At 39.5% G+C, this 17,362-nt stretch overlaps 1 protein-coding gene across 4 annotated transcripts in view; it reads left to right on the top strand.

Moving 5' to 3' along the window:
- CBFA2T2 (CBFA2/RUNX1 partner transcriptional co-repressor 2) overlaps positions 1–17,362 on the top strand; it is a 178,614-nt gene that overhangs the window by 153,059 nt on the left and 8,193 nt on the right. For 3 of the 4 annotated variants that reach the window (XM_061208113.1, XM_061208111.1, XM_061208114.1), the window contains 4 exons: positions 2,378–2,463; positions 3,403–3,598; positions 13,139–13,207; positions 16,109–16,299. In XM_061208113.1, the coding sequence (XP_061064096.1) occupies positions 2,378–2,463; positions 3,403–3,598; positions 13,139–13,207; positions 16,109–16,299 (542 nt within the window). The remainder of the gene's footprint in view (positions 1–2,377; positions 2,464–3,402; positions 3,599–13,138; positions 13,208–16,108; positions 16,300–17,362) is intronic. The other variant, XM_061208112.1, reaches the window with a different exon arrangement.

Raw genomic sequence — 17,362 nt, 5'->3', positions numbered from 1 at the left:
TCAGAGGTAAGGCATACCTAAATTTAAATCTCGGCTCTGCATTCTAACTAGCTCTGTGATCTTACGGAAGTTGCTTAGGCTCTCTGTGCCTCAGATTACACATATCTAAAATGGAGAAAGACTTCCCTGGTGGCACAGTGGTTGAGAATCCACCTGCCAATGCAGGGGACACGGGTTCGATCCCTGGGCCGGGAAGATCCCACATGCCACAGAGCAACTAAGCTGTGTGCCACAACTACTGAGCCTGCGCTTTAGAGCCCGCAAGCCACAACTACTGAGCCCATGCACCGCAACTACTAAAGCCTGTGCGCCTAGAGCCCGTGCTCCGCAACAAGAGAAGCCACCGCGATGAGAAGTGTGTGCGCCACAACGAAGAGTAGCCTCTGCTCGCCACAACTAGAGAAAGCCAGCACACAGAAATGAAGACCCAACGCAGCCCAAAAAACCCCAAAAATTTATTAAAAAAAATAAAATGGAGAGAACACCACCTCCTGTGCTGGGTAATTGTCACATTTGGACTGCCTGGCATATGCATCCTCAGTAACCATTAAATTTAAGAAAAAACAAAAAGGCCCCTAGCAGACCTCACCCGAGATCAGTTTTGAACAAAGCTCCTTGTCAAAACTCAAATAAGTTTACTGTAGAAGGTTCTTTGTAGTTTAACTGCTGAGATATGTCAGAGCAGAGAACCAAAGGGCTGCTGGTTTCCAGAATTGGCCCTGCATTTCCATTTGTGGGTTGCCCTGTGGAGTAAAAAGTTGCAAAACATTTGCCTGTCCCCCCTTCTGACTTAGACTCACTAGCATCTTTCAGAGGCTCGGACCACAGTAGGGCCCTGGCTTCATGCAGTAGTAGCTGAATGGTGTGGGCCATGACAGCAGTGGTGTTCTCAGCTGCCAACATTTACTGAGTCTTAAGTACTTAGATTGTGGTATATGTACATTATCTCTTTTAATCCTCACACATAGGATTCCATGGAGTTTATGCCTTTTTATACATGATGACAGAACTATGGCCAGAATCACATAGCTAGAAAGTGGCAGAGACAAGATTCTGACCCCAGTTTTCTGATGCCGAGAGCTTGGGTACATTCCCAGTGTGCTATGATGGCTCCCTTAGCAGCTGTTCTGTATGGTTCTTATGTTAAAAATTCGCCTTCCTATTGATTTCTTCTATATTCATACACATTTTTTGCTAGTTGAATTCGTTACCTTCTAAGAGAAGTATGCTAAAAACTAGCTAGAACTGCATTTTGGTCAGATTTTCCTTGTATTTCTAACAATTTTATAAAAAGGTTTTTTCATCTTGAAGTGTTCTACTTGAAAGACCTTTAATCCTCTACCTTGAAGGTTTATTTTACAGTCAATCATTTGTTTTCCAGGCTGGTTATAGATTCCTTAATTTTCCCCAGTCCTCTTTTGAAAATGTATGCCCTAGTACAGTAGTTGTTACCAAATCATTTCCCACCCCCCCCACTTTTAAACAAATAAACTGTAACACTCCCCCAATTTACTCTCCTAAAATGAAATTTATGGATACTATAGCCTACCTTAGTCCCATAATTTTAGGATCAATGTTCTAAAGTATAATACATAAGAAAGTATTTTATAATATACTAGTGCTCAGGCATGACTACACGAGAAGATATGATGAAATAAGCAGATGGTTGCACAAATACAGAATCACTATGAATACAACAGCTATAAATTCAGACTGATAACAGGTGTGTTACATTGACAGTTCAGATACTATGAGCAGTGTTGCCATGTGTGACATGATTTTCAAAGTAGTGGATAATTCAGTATATCCTTGATTCACACAGTCATTGCATTCATGCAAATTTCAGTAACGTATATCAAAAACCATGCAAAAAATTATACCTTGGTTAATACTAAGTTGTTTCCAAGTAATTGTACAGCACCAGCTCTGTTTGTGGTGGTTAAGCACTTGCATTGTGCCACAACCTTACCAACATTTAGTATGATTGACAATTTAATATTTTCCAATATATAGATGTGGAACCATCTTAGTGAAGATTTTATTTACCCTGTGTGACTACGTATAAGTTTGAATGTCTTTTTATATGTTTATGGATCATCTGTACTTTTTTGTCTGGGGCATACCTATTTATTTATTTCTCTTACCTGTTTTTCTTTTGGGCTATTTGTCTTTCATAATTGATTTGTAGGAGTTTTTTAATACATTCTGAGTAGTGATTTCTTGTTGGTTTTATGTCATTTTGTGGTTTTATATCATTGTGAGTCATTGGCCTTAATAGTGTGCTCATAGTTGGTATGAATGTATGTGTATTTACTTGGTAGAATTCTGTTTACTGTATTCTTACCTCTATCTTCAAATTTAATCTAATTTCTAATAGGTCTAAATGGAGGCTATCAAGATGAGTTGGTAGACCACCGTTTGACAGAAAGGGAATGGGCTGATGAATGGAAACATCTTGATCATGTAAGAATCTTACAGTGTATAGTTTTCCTAACTACTTGTTACTTTTAATTCTTAATGTTACTGAGAGTAAGAGTGTGTATGCTTGAAGTGAACTAACCAGAGCTACAGTGTCTTTGCAATAAAAGCTGATTTATCTACTACTGCCCCAGCTAGAGAGCTAAGAGTAACTCCCAAATCTTTGTAGTGGGGTGATCACTTGAGGTCATAACCAAGTGAAGCCATGCAGTATAATGGTTAAAAACATAGGCTTATGAGTTTTAGGTCCCAGCTTTGCCACTTCTACCTCTGTGATGGGCAGGTTCTTTCACCATTTTTAGCCTCAACTTTTATATCTTAAAAACAATAATGCTATATTATTTGAATTCATGGGGGGTTGTAATGATATGCAAGGTGCTCATCACAGGGCCTGGTATAATAAATGGAGTGTTAAATAAATGGAGCTTCTCCAAATACAAATGAGAATTAGTACACTGGCACAGAATGTAAACTCTGCCCCATTGGAAAAGAGAGTTTCCCCTCTCACTAAAAAGGGAAGAGAAGATGTAATACCTGCTTGAAATATACATACAGTAGCTTTTCCTTCCTGAGTGATGTTGTCTCTGAACGTAATTCTCTGATTGCATTCTTATATAAATCTCCTGCTTTAGGCAGAGATATAATGTGTTTTCACCATACTCTTTAAAGAACCATATTGTGATGAAACTGGCTGCTTCAACCATGATGAATCCAAAAAGTATTATTTTGAAATCTTAAAAATTGTGTGTATATATTTAAAGAGAAATAATAAGAAAGGCTTTCAAATATAAACTTGATATTGCTAAATCTGTAAGCTTCTTAAACCTTTATTCTTTATATTTTGTTTACCTGTCCTTGATTTTCAATGTTGATTGTATGAATGTCCTCATCCCATGGCTCTGCCTGACTTCTTTCCTGGCTCAGGCCCTGAACTGCATTATGGAAATGGTAGAGAAAACAAGACGCTCCATGGCAGTCCTGAGGCGCTGTCAGGAATCAGATCGTGAAGAACTCAACTACTGGAAAAGACGATACAATGAAAACACAGAGATGAGGAAAACAGGGAGTGAGTTGGTCTCCAGGCAGCACAGTCCTGGAAGCGCAGATTCTCTCAGCAATGGTAAGGGGAGAATCACTTCAGTTGACAAGGGAGGCTTTTTATATATCTTTGTTGTTGTTGTTGTTATTTTTTATTTTTGAGACTTTTTATATTTTACTTTAAAAGGAAGATGGTACTAGATTGTGGAATTAGAAAGACCTTGGTAATTATAAAAAATATGTCAAGGACTCAGTATTTGGCATGTTCAAGAAATACTCTCTTCCCCACATAGAATGAGAATGTTTGTCATTTGGTTCTGTTTTCAACTCTATACTGTATATAAGTGCTGAGTGATGATCAAAGAATGTTTGGATGTTAAATTCAGCCTGGCTGAGTGTACTTGGGACTCTCATGTACATCACATTCATTCCTCACAGTAGCCCTAAAAAGCTTCACCTCAGCTTCCATCCCCCTTTCCCCATTCCCTATCTAGAAAATTACCATTTATTAACCTCTGCCTGGACAAAAAAATGAAAAGTTTTACTGTACCAAGCTGGATTGTGCCTTCCTGCCTTTTCCCACCCTGAAGCAGCAGAGATATGAACAATTGTTGAGCTCTCAATCCAGGATACATCCAGGACACCACAGCTATTCCTCCAAAAATGTTCCCTCACATTGACCTAGTAACTGAAAAGGCACCCTATCCAAAGGCATGGCTAAATGAGGGGCTGCCTGTGATCAGACTCTTTCCCCACCCACCCACTTCAAGCTCCCAGTTTTCCCCAGGGAGAATGACTCCTCTTATGGCAAACCTAGCATGTTCCACAGAAGACAGCCATTAGTCTCAAAAAGACTACCAAAAAAATTGAGGCAAAGACACTGGTAACTAAGGGATTCCTCTCCCCCACCCTACCCACAGCGGTGACTCTTGAGCCAACCATAGATTAGCAACACTGTGTGGAATATCCAGCACAGCAGGACATCATATACTTACAATTCTTTTAAAAGGAACCTCAAGCTAATTCTCAGGTATCTCTCACCATCTGAACCTTCACAAATACTCCCTGTCACAGCTCACAGAAACTTACCCTAAGTTCACCACCCAAATCACAAACCTTCCATCGAAGCTCTGCAAGTGAGAGGGCGTAGAGTGCAGAGTGAGCGTGGTCCTGAGTCGGCTCTTCTCCAGCCAGGACTGCAGGTCTTGCTGGTGTTGTTTAGAAACACTGCTTTGCATTGAGGGTTTAGCTAGGGTGACTATGGCTATCGTCCTGTCATAACTATTAGCAGCACATCTCTTACTCTCGAAAATGAGGACAATTGGGATGATAAATTATATTGTCACTACAGGTTTACCTCTTCATGGATCCTAGGGTTTCCTCCTCTCAGGTTTCTCAGGGCACTGTCAATCTGTCTGACTTAAACAGTATCTTTCAGTATCTTTATTTATGCATATTATACATATTTAGTATTTTTATTTCATTGTTTATTTCTCTTATAGTATGTTTGTTGCATGCATTGTAGAAGGAAATCATAATATCCTAAACAAGTGAGCTACTCAGTGTGGACCAAAACCACTCCAAAAACTACTTGTTACTGGTCTGTGATGATACGAGGAGCTTGCACAGGATGGATCAGGCACCGCTTGCTTCACTCTAGGAAGAGACTGCTACACTAAGCAGCTCACTTAAAGACGTCGTTGTTTTGCTTGCATTCTGCATAAACTCCTTATCTCTTCAGGGACTAATAACGGTTTGCAGACCAGCACTTTGAGCAGCACTGTCTGTACTGGGCAGTGTTTGGGGGCGTAGCACACAAACATACTCACCAGTGACTTTTCAGTAGTTAGATAAATAATGTTTTAAATGTTTGACGTTATATAGAAACCTCTGGTGGATTGTTATTTAAGTATTTAATATTTATGTGTTTTGGTGATTTAGAGAGAACTTGAATGGACTTTGGATGACATTATTATTTTCCCCATTTAAAATAATGGAATGTAGGTTTCCTCTGTCTGAAAATTTGTGGTTCACAACATTTTCAGGAACAGATTTTGGTCAGGGATGCATGAAAGGAAAGTATTTTGGTATTTTATTTAAGGACACATAAATAAGTATGAAAACAATAACGAAAAACAAGAAAATGATTATCACAGAATTCCAGAGAATAGTTTCCTCTGGGTGTGTGGCATGGAGGATGTTGATGATGTAGAGTGCAGAGTGAGCTCTAATCATCTTTATCAGCTATTAGGACAGGATTACAAGTCCGGCTGGCATTATTTAAACATTACTATGGCTTACACTACTCACTTATTGGGGATTTGGGGTTGCCAAAAGTGTTTTCTTTCTTAATCTGGAGGTTTTTGTGTTTTCACTTTATAATTTTTCATTAAATTGTACATTAGTATTTTTATGAACTTGTTAGCATCTAATATTTTGCAATTAAAGTTTTGTTTTTTTAAAAAAAAGGAAAGAAACTGACTCAGCTATCGGTTTTCCCCAGTTTTTCCTGAGAATGAGAGTCACCTGGGTGTTTATTAGAAATACACATTCTAGACCTTTCCCTGGAGGTTATGATTCAAGGACCCAGGAATCTGAATATATATATATGTTTAATGAGTCCAATAATCAGGCAATTTTGGGAAAGCTGCCTGCAATTAAGTCCACAGTCAAGGGGCTTTCATGGAGCTTTTTAGTGGCTTGCATTCGTATGACCAAACTCTAGAGGTAAGCCTCTAATAAAGGTGGAGACCAAAATCAAGAAACAGAAATGTGAGTTAACAGCAGCTTCTCAGAGAAAGGAAAACTTAAAAAAATATGTTGTTAATATCCATAGAGAGAAAAAGATTTAAAAAAACCTAGAGGATCCATCAAACTCATATCCAAATCATGAGTTTCAGAAACAGTGAACAGAAAGAAAAAATAAAATAGTTACTGAAATTCTTTTTAAATTTTACCCAGAACTGAAAGATAGCATTCCAGCTTGAACCAGTCTATCAAGTAAACAACACAGTGGAAGAAACAGATTTACCAATTAGCATCATTGAAAGCTGGAAGACAGTGAAAGGAAAATTATTTTAACCTAGAATTCTGTATGCAACCAAAACAATTGTTAGATTAATAACCCACAATTTAAGGGGAAAAAAAATGCACCTCCCATCTACCTTTATCATGGTGTTTACCGCATTTGGGTAGGATGTGCCCCAACACAGGGAAGTAAACCATAAAGTGGAGAAAACATGGAATTGATAAAACAGGATGCAACCGAGAAAGAGAGGAATGGAATCCCTGGGATATTTGGGAGGGTCCCAAACAACAGTGGGACATTCCAGGCTGAAACAGTCCAGAAAGCAGCCAGTTCAGACCAGAATAGCCCATCAGCTTGCTGGAGATTTTTTCAAGAAAAGGAAATTTATAAAATATTTACACCACAGGAAGAGAATTTGAGATTGAATTAGAAATAATTATATAAGAAACTTAGCACATGAATAAATCAGTTATTAACTCTAAGAAAAACAAAAACTTGTTCAGGAAGATAAAAAGATTCATAGAGGGACTTCCCTGGTGGCGCAGTTGTTAAGAATCCTCCTGCCAATGCAGGGGACATGGGTTCGAGCCCTGGTCTGGGAAGATCCCACATGCCGCGGAGCAACTAAGCCCGTGCGCCACAACTACTGGAGCCCGTGCGCCACAACTACTGAAGCCGATGCACCTAGAGCCTGTGCTCAGCACCAAGAGAAGCCACCGCAATGAGAAGCCTGCCCACTGTAACGAAGAGTAGCCCCCACTCGCTGCAACTAGAGAGAAAAGCCCGCGCACAGCAACGAAGACCCAACACAGCCAAAAATAAATAAATAAATAAAATTTATAAAAACAAAAAAGATTCATAGAATATGAACCACATGACTCAGCTGTGATTAGCATTTACATTGAGTACTGTAAATGTTGACTATTGATGTAACAGAATTTGAGTATATCTCTATTTGGGGGAGGGGAAGGAGAAGGAATTGTTATTGTGTCTGGTGGGCTGGGGGGAGGTTAAAAGAGAATGAATTCTTTCCTTCTGAAATGGCTAATCAATCAATAATGCCTGCAACTTGAAAGATCAAGATGTACCAATATCGGAAGAATCAACTAAAAAGGACACTTTACCATTGTTACAACAGAAAATATATATATGACCTACAGAGAGGTGACGCTTCTAGTGTGGTTTGGGAGACCTTAACCATGAACGCTGGGTTCTAAGCCAGGCACTTTTCTTCAGTAGTTAGCCCTGGATACCCCCTTAGAACCCATCTAAGGACCTTTGGAAAACTCCTGATGCCCTGGCCCTGGCCCCACCTCCAGAGATTCTGATTTAATTTGTCTGAGATGGGACCTGGTCTCCAAGAGCTGAGAACCATTCCTTTATGTACATTATCACTTAATTCTCAGAGCAACCTCATGAGGTAGCTGTCTTTTTCTTTTCCTTCCTTCCTTCCTTCCTTCCTTCCTTCCTTCCTTCCTTCCTTCCTTCCTTCCTTCCTTCCTTCCTTCCTTCCTTCCTTCCTTCCTTTCTTTCTTTCTTTCTTTTCTTTTCTTTTCTTTTCTTTTCTTTTCTTTCTTTCTCTTCTTCCTTCCTTCCTTCCTTCCATCCTTCCGTCAAACTGTATGGCTCATTGTAGAAAATACAGAAACATAAAGAATTTACTAGTTTATCATCCCACTGAAGAGTTTTGGGATGTGTCTGAGAATTCTGGATTACAACTTTGTATTGATTTCTTTGAAAACATAACTTCATATTAAGCATGTTTCTCACATCATTGAGGATTTTATGAATATAATTTTAATGACTATACTATAGTATTCCACCATGGAAATAAGCTATAATTTCCTTAAGCCATTCCTATTGTTGAACATTAAGGTTTTTTGCTTGTTGTTTCTTTTTCAGTGAATAATGCAATATTTAAAATCTTTATATGTAGGGATTTTTCCTTTAGGATATATCCTTAGTAAAATTAATGGGTTGTGGATACAGACATTTGTGTTCATTTGATCTTGTTTTATTTTGATGGATGGGATAGCTAATATGGGGTCAAATCTATCATTTTCTTTATGGTTTTCCTTGACCTTGATCCCTACCCAAGGCACAATAAATTTCATCTATATTATATTCAAGTTTTGTGTGTTTGCATGTTAGCTATCCAACTTTTAATTCTCCAGATAGTTTAAATTTTCCTACCATCAGTTGATACCCATCCTTTATCTATTAAAATGAAGTAATTATCAGATGCTAATTTGGTTAAATACTTCAATCTATTTCCTTCATTGATCTTTCTGACTATATTAGTTATCACTTTTAGTAATAATAGCTTATGTGGGCTCTTACTATGTTCCAGCCAGTGCTAATAAGCCTTTTACCTGTGTTTTCAAAACTGCCTATTGAGATATAGGAACTACCATTAGATTTATTTACAGATGGCAAAACTGAGGCTTACATAAGTTAGAAACTTGGCCAAAGTAGTCCTACAGCTATCATGTCAAGATTGTAAGTAGGGGACTTCCCTGGTGGCGCAGTGGTTAAGAATCTGCCTGCCAGTGCAGGGGGCATGGGTTCAAGCCCTGGTCCAGAAGGATCCCACAAGCCATGGAGCAACTGAGCCCGTGTGCCATAACTATTGAGCCTGCGCTCTAGAGCCCACAAGCCACAACAACTGAGCCCACACACCGCAACTACTGAAGCCCACGTGCCCTAGAGCCTGTGCGCCGCAACTACTGAGCCCACATGCTGCAACTACTGAAGCCCACACGCTCTAGGGCCTGCATGCCGCAACTACTGAGCCCGCATGCTGCAACTACTGAAGCCCGTGCCTCGCAACAAGAGAAGCCACCACAACGAGAAGCCCGCGCACTGCAACGAAGAGTAGCCCCCGCTCGCCGCAACTAGAGAAAGCCCGTGTGCAGCAACGAAGACCCAATGCAGCCAGAAAATAATAATAATAATAATAAATTTTTTAAAATAAATAAATTAATTAACTTAAAAAAGAAAGATTGTAAGTAGGACATTCTATTCCAGAACCAGCACACAATCTTAGTGATTATGATAGCTTCCCAATATAATATCAAACTTATTATTATAGCTTCAGAATGTGTTTTAATATCTGGTAATGTTATATCCACTTCATTTTCTTGGGTGTTTTAATTTCTTTATTCTTTAAATGGAATTTTAAAAAATGAACTGCATTGCAAAAATGTCCAGCATTACAGAAACATATAGATTGTGAAAAATCTTATCCCCACCCGCTTTTTCTCTCCTCTCTTGGGCTCACTTATTAGCAAATTAGTGTGTTCTTAAGGAATTTTCTATGCCTATACTTAAAGATAACTTTTCTCAATTTTTTGTTTTGAAGTTTTTCAAACGCAAAGAAATATTAAAAGAGCAGCACAGTGACCAATCATGTGCCCCATACCTAGATTCACCAGTTTTTCACATTTGCCACATTTGCTTTCTCTCTTTATAGATGGATAGATAGGTAGGTACAGTCTCCCCTAAACCATCATGATACTCCTCCTTAAATGCTTCATTTTGTTTCTTCTAAGAACTAGAGCATTCTCTCACAGAAACACAGTACCATTAGTCCCCCACTTCTGATCCATGTATTTGCATTCTCTGTCTGACCTTTGATTAATAGCCTCTGAAACTCTAGTTTTCTTAGTAAATGAGCTGAAAATTTTGGCTTCTGGAAATACCATGAAAATGTCCCTAGTTTCCAGGCATGTCCTGACTAAGCCGAGAAGTTCCTTTAGGGTCATTTGCATCCTCCCCTCTTACATCTGTCAGAGAAAGAAAATACTGATGACTGGACAGATACAAAGTTGATGACTGAAATGAAGTGGCTTTTCCTTGTTCGTCAAGGCTTCCCCATGTCCACACAAGTAAGCAAGTATTTCTTCTGTCATTTAACACCAATGACAGCTTATCTACACACTCAAACTCTTTTCCTTACAGGTTTTCCTTATTTAAGACTTAGTTGACATTGATGAACTACCTTCTCCTTAGCTTGTGTTACTTTGCCTCTTCTAGTCCTAGATTTTTCCTTGTATTTATTTTATGGATCTTGGGTTTCTAGGTATTTGACAGATGGCCACATGAGTCAGGAACTTACCTATGTGGAAAAGAGTTCAGTTCTTCAGTTTTCTTGGCAGTGGTGTTAGCACTTCCTAGAGATCTCAGTCTCACAAAAAGTACTAATACTATCAAAATTTTAGACATATGGGGTTCCCTTTTGGGGTGATGAAAATGTTCTGGAAATGATGGTTGTACAACATTATGAATGTACTAAATGTCACTGAATTATACACTTTAAAATGGTAAGTTTTATATGTATTTTACACAATTAAAAAAAAAAACTCATTATCCCCTCAGCTCTGGGGTGATACAGAAGTAGGTTCTCTGTGCTGATAGCTTTTGAAATAGGAGAGATTCCTTTCCTATCCAAGACCAGTGTGCAGCCAATTCTCAGGCATTCTTATAAGGACTAAAGTTCCTCTGGCAAACATTTCATGCCAGGCTGGCCTCCCTTGCCACACTGGGTGTTCCCCCTGGTTCCTCTTTGCACCATGGGTTGATGAGTGTTCAGAACATAAAATCTACTTTTCAGATTAACCTCAACAGAGCATAAGAAAGTGAGTAAGTCTGCTAGCACTGACTCATTTAAAAAAAGTTTTAAAAAACTCAAATTACCTTAATTAGTTTTCATACTTTTTAAAGCAATGAAAACATTTCTTATAAAACATTATGTCTTATAATCACAATAGATATATATGTTAAAGTCACCCTCCACCCCATGCTTTTCCCAGCAACAGTGTATTTGAAATACACTGTTCCAGATAAGAGTATTTTCTTTACTAGTTGCTTTTTTTTTTAAGTTTATAAGCATTTTAAAGGAAACTTCCTTAAATCACATATAAGGATTCATAGTTGGCAAGAAACAAAAGCCATATTCTGTGACCAATAGAAAGCAGTTGCCAGAGACCTGAGCATGATGGATACAGTTAAATTGGATACAGACACAGCACATACACGCATGTATATGTGCATAAATATCGACTCTTATGTTTATACATTTGTTTTTAGGGAAGTACCTTAAAAATACCTACATGTTCATAGTGGGGAAGGACATAGAGATAAGTAAAAAGAAAGTGAGGCTTGGGCTTCCCTGGTGGCGCAGTGGTTAAGAATCCGCCTGCCAATGCAGGGGACACAGGTTCGAGCTCTGGTCCAGGAAGATCCCACATGCCGCGGAGCAACTAAGCCCGTGCGCCACAACTACTGAGCCTGCGCTCTAGAGCCCACGAGCCACAACTACTGAAGGCCACGCACCTAGAGCCCGAGCCCCGCAACAAGAGAAGCCACCACAATGAGAAGTCCGCCCACTGCAACGAAGAGTAGCCTCCGCTCGCCGCAACTAGAGCAAGCCGCGTGCAGCAACAAAGACCCAATGCAGCCAAAAAATAAATAAATAAATAAATTTATTTTTTAAAAAAAGTGAGGCTCACTTTTCATCTCACTACTTTGAAACACTACTAATATTTGAGGCACGCATGTGTTTTATTTTTTATTGAAATATAGTTGATTTACAATATTATATAAGTTTCAGGTATACAACATAGTGATTCACAATTTTTAAAGTTATACTCCATTTATAGTTATTATAAAATATTGGCTGTATTCCCTGTGTTGTACAATACATCCTTGTAGTTTATTTACTTTATACATAATAGTTTGTACTTTTTAATCCCCTATTCCTATTTTGCCCCTCCCCACCTTCCCTATCCCTACTGGTAACCATTAGTTTGTTCTTTATATCTGTGAGTCTGTTTCTTTTTGGTTATATTGACTAGTTTGTTTTATTTTTTAGATTCCACATATAAGTGATAACGTACAGCATTTGTCTTTCTCTGTCTGACTTATTTCACTAAGCACAATACCATCCAGGTCCATCCACATTGTTGCAAATGGCAAAATTTCATCCTTTTTTATGGTTGAGTAGTATTCCTGTGTGTGTATGTGCCACATCTTTATCCATTTATATGTTGATGGACACTTAGGTTACTTCGGTATCTTGGCTATTGTAAATACTGCTGCTATGAACATTGGGGTGCATGTATCTTTTCAAATTAGTGTATTCGTTTTCTTCAGATATATACCCAGGTGTAGAATAGCTGGATCATATGGTAGCTCTGTTTTTAGTTTTTTGAGCAACTGCCATACTGTTTCCTACAATGTCTGCACCAATTTACATTCCCACCAACAGTGTACGAGGGCTTCCTTTTCTCCACACCCTCACCAATGTTTGTTATTTGTGGTCTTTTTGATGACAGCCATTCTGACAGGTTTGAGGTGATATTCTGGTTTTGGTTTGCATTTCTCTGATGATTAGCAATGTTGAGCATCTAAAAATTAAGTGTACTGTTTATAATCTGATTTTATTCCTTGTCAGAACATTTTTTCCAGTAAGTGAATGTATATGTTTGAATCTTTCTACATGGTGAATGAGAGATCTGATAAGTTTTTCACAAAAGTAAAACATGTTAATTATAGACAGCTTCTGACCCTATGCTGTTTCTCTCTCTTCTGTAGATTCTCAGCGGGAATTCAACAGCAGGCCAGGAACAGGATATGTACCTGTGGAGTTTTGGAAAAAAACTGGTATGTCTGTCTGCTTATAGGTCACATGTGCTCACTAATTTATATGAGTGTAGAGCACATATTTGGGGGAAAGGTGGTTTTCTCATAACTTCCTCTTCAAAGAGCTCTAGGCTCCTGCCTCTCCCCCTTCAGCTTGGCCCACCTTCTGGACTGCCTGTCATGTTACTTGCTGATTAAGAATTTGGAATGACTCCCTACAATCCATCCAAGTCCTTATCACCCCCTTCTACTGGGAGGCGTTAAGTAACCGACTCTTCCTTCCCTATTTATATGCCCTGTTTCTGAGTGTATAGCTTAATTCATTTCTGCCTATTCTCGTCACTGTGTTCTCGCGCTCCCACATTTGGTTCATTCTGCTCTTCCTTTCATCTTCACTGTCTCTAGCTGCATCATGACTGTTCTTGGTAGGTGTCATTTTCTACAAGAATAAGGGCGGGTAGGAACTGCTTGTTTTGTTAAGACAGGGGATTACACTAACCTCATATCCCTAATAGTACCTTATCCAATACTAGCCTTCTTTTCCTTCTTGCCTCCCTTTCTCAGTGAAATTTTTGTAGTCCAATATACAGTTTTTGGTTTTCTTCCTAAGATAAAATTTATTTCTACAAAAAAGTTAATACCCAGTTGATATCAAGACCATAATATAAACAGATGGACAAAAGATGGGAACACACACCTCATGAGAAAAACAAATTAACCATATTGCAAAATGTTTATTCTCACTGACAATCAGGAAAGTACAAGGTAATGCAACCCTGACCAATTAGCCCCCAAAGTCTTTAACACCTAATTACTGACAAAAGTTTAGAGGACCCTGTTAATGACACTAAATAATTCATCAGAGATTTATATATGAAATTATTGTGTTACCAACCATGAACACATGGAAATTTTGAAATCATTTCTCACTGGCATGCTTTTGAATCTTAAAAGGGAATGATCCAGGGACTTCCTTGGTGGTCCAGTGGTTAAGTTAAGCTTCTACTGCAGGGGGGGCACGGGTTTGATCCCGGGTTGGGGAACTAAGATCCTGCATGCCACACGGCACGGCCAAAAAAATAAAAATAAATTTAAAAAATAATAATAAAAGGGAATGATCCAGATTTAGGCACGCAAATTGTTAAAAAGGCAGCAGTATGTAAAAAGACACTGTTTTTAGTGTATTCTTGGAGCAAGGGAGAGGCAACCCAGGAAATGCCCACATATCCATGAATGGTTATATGAATTTTATAGTGTGGCACCACAACAGAATATCATCTTACCATTAAAAATAATTTGGAAAACTACATAGCACCTCGGAAAAATCTTTGTAGTTGGAAATGGGGATGTGTATATTATACGACCGAGAAGTAGAATTGTGGGAAATGAAGATAGTAATTGTAAAGGTAGAGTGAAAAATTACCATGCACAAGATCTCTTTGATAACTAGTGATTTTCTACTTGAGAGGTAACCTTTGGTTAACTATGGTTAAGAGCCTAACTTTGGCGTGGGCCAGCTAAATTTGAGTGCTTGTTCTGTGACAGTGCCATCTGTGACCTTAGATGACCTTCAGCGAGGTAGATTTCCAAACTGTGATTCTTACTGATTCATCTTTAAACTGAGAAGATAAAATACACTTAGGAGCATTTTTATGTTGGCTCAATAAGAGACAGTCAACATCTACCTGGTAAATTAAAAGAGGTCTATGAAAGGTAGCTGTGGTGGGCCACAGTGGACCTACCTGCGTGGACACCAAGAGTTAAGGAGTGGAGTCAGTGTCTGATCAGCTCAGCATCATCCTTGACCTTTAGGGTGAAAACTTGCTTTTCTTGGCTGGAGCGATATGATGGAAAGTTCTAGGATGACAACACTGTGTTTAGACCTCTTTTGAGCCTAGGCCCTGTGCAAGAGCCATGTGCAAGCAGTAAGGGAGTTTCCTTAGGCTTCTGAGTTGTCCAGTTTTGTGGACTCAGGAGGGAGGTCATTCACACTGGGACTTAGGACTGAGGCTCAAATGCATAGCATATGTCATTTGGAGTGTACATCCTATAAAACCAAGCAGGGCGGTGGTGCTGGGAGGAACTGATCAGGAATCAAGTGGGGTGATGGCAACTGGACAGGGCTTTGGAGGCCCAGGGCACCTAGCAGCCCAGAACTGTATCTTCAGGCAACATTTCTCTACTGAGTTCAGTCTCACATACCTAACTACCTCCTGGTCATTTGTACCTGGATGTACCTCAACCTTCTCACTTGCCTTCAACACCAGCATTTTGCTTACTATCTGTTTCATTGCATAGCAGTTCCATTCTTCGCCTTTACCTCCACCTCCAGACCCTTAGATGTACCAGCTTATTCTATCTCATCCCCTTTTCTGCGCCACTTGCTCCTGCCTAAATTCAGAGTCTCTTTTTATCAGCCGGATTATTGCCCCAACCTCTCAGTTGGTATCTCTGTCTTCAGTCTTTTCTCCGTGCATAGAACCCTTTAGGGTTTCACATTTTCTTTAGCAGAAGGGCCAAATTCCTTAGCAGGGAATGCAAGACTTTCTAAAAATTCATTTCCACCTACCATCTCAAACAAGACACATTTTCCTGATCCTCCTCTGCCACTTACAGAGCTGACCACTTTTCCCCTTGGAACTGTTGTCTCTTATACTGACATGTATCATGGCACCTCAGCCACCTTTATACTTGATCACAGTTGTGAGAATATGGATACATCTTAGTCACCAAGGTCTCCCCAGCCCCTAGCATGAATGGACAAGTGAGGATAAGAATAAAAGTGAATGCTATGTCATAAGTTCATCCCTGTGTATTTTTAGAAAAGTCATCTGGTTTCACCTCTGTCCCTTCTTAGAAATGATGTGGAGTGGGAGGGGAAAGATTTCTCGGCCAGTTGATTTTACTGTCACTTTCTTCTAGAAGAAGCTGTGAATAAGGTGAAAATTCAGGCCATGTCAGAAGTACAGAAAGCCGTTGCTGAGGCAGAGCAAAAAGCCTTTGAAGTGATTGCTACCGAGAGAGCTCGGATGGAGCAGACAATAGCGGACGTCAAACGGCAGGCCGCAGAGGACGCCTTTCTCGTCATTAACGAGCAAGAAGAGTCGACGGAGGTCAGAGCACTGTTGGGCTGCGGGCTGGGGCTGGGGCAGCTGGAGTGACCAAGCCCACTGCTTTCCTCTCAAGTGCTGGGTAGTAAGGGCCAACAGTCCGCTCTTGAGCTAGATGATTATGATTTTTATTCAGTACCAGAGAGGTTTGTTTCTCAATTATTATATTCTTGTATATTGGCTCATTATATTGGTTTAAGTTTTGAAAACTCACCCTAAAGACAGAGTTTGCGGACTTGCGTGACAGCAGTGACCACCGCTGCCTGAGTGGGCCTGCTGTGTGCCAGATGCAGAGCGAAGTGTGTGTGTGGTCTTTGTGGTCCTCACAGTGACCCTGTGAGGTGTGGGTGTTGTTGGAGTCCAGCTTTACAAATGAGGAGACTGGGGCTCAGGGAATTTGACGTAATCCCACATCGCTGAAGCCAGAGTAGGAGAAAGGAGATGCAGGGTCCTGTAGCATCCGATCTGTTTACAGAAAGGATAGTCCTTTCGTGGATTGAAGTGACAGATCGGGCAGGCCTGCCTGACTGCCTAGGGCCCCAGAGGACACTCCTGTACCATAATAAGGACAACAAACTGAAAAGAAAAGGCATGTGACAAAAACATCATAACAGTCCTTTCGAATGTAATGAGCTTTTTCTGTAACTTTCATTTTAGTCACTTTTCAGCTTTAAGACAAACTTTAAGTCCTGAAACAAGCCTGTTTCTGTAAGTAGGTAGAGCCCATCTAGTCTTTGGGATATTCTCTTGAAGTTATAAAGAACTGAGATTTTTTTGTTGGTTTTTTAAATGGCAGAAATTTTATTTTCTCATCCTCTTTAAACGATCTTTTTCAGTATTACAGTGTTAAGCATGGCAATGTGAAGATGAAAATGCCTAAATATCATGTTGCCATTCACAGAGGATGAGGGAAAAGTCCTTATTGTAGCACTCCCAACTGAATTGTGAGAAAATATTTCCTTTAACTCTCCCCTTTTCCTTCTCCCCTCCTACTTTTTTCTGTTGTATATTTAATTCCTTATCTGTAGCCATCCATATCAATACCTATATTTGTCCATATTTATCT

This window comes from Eubalaena glacialis, chromosome 13, assembly GCF_028564815.1.
Source record: "Eubalaena glacialis isolate mEubGla1 chromosome 13, mEubGla1.1.hap2.+ XY, whole genome shotgun sequence".
Lineage (NCBI taxonomy): Eukaryota > Metazoa > Chordata > Mammalia > Artiodactyla > Balaenidae > Eubalaena > Eubalaena glacialis.
Note: the sequence above shows the minus strand (reverse complement) of the source record. Positions and strands in the feature narration are given on the sequence as shown.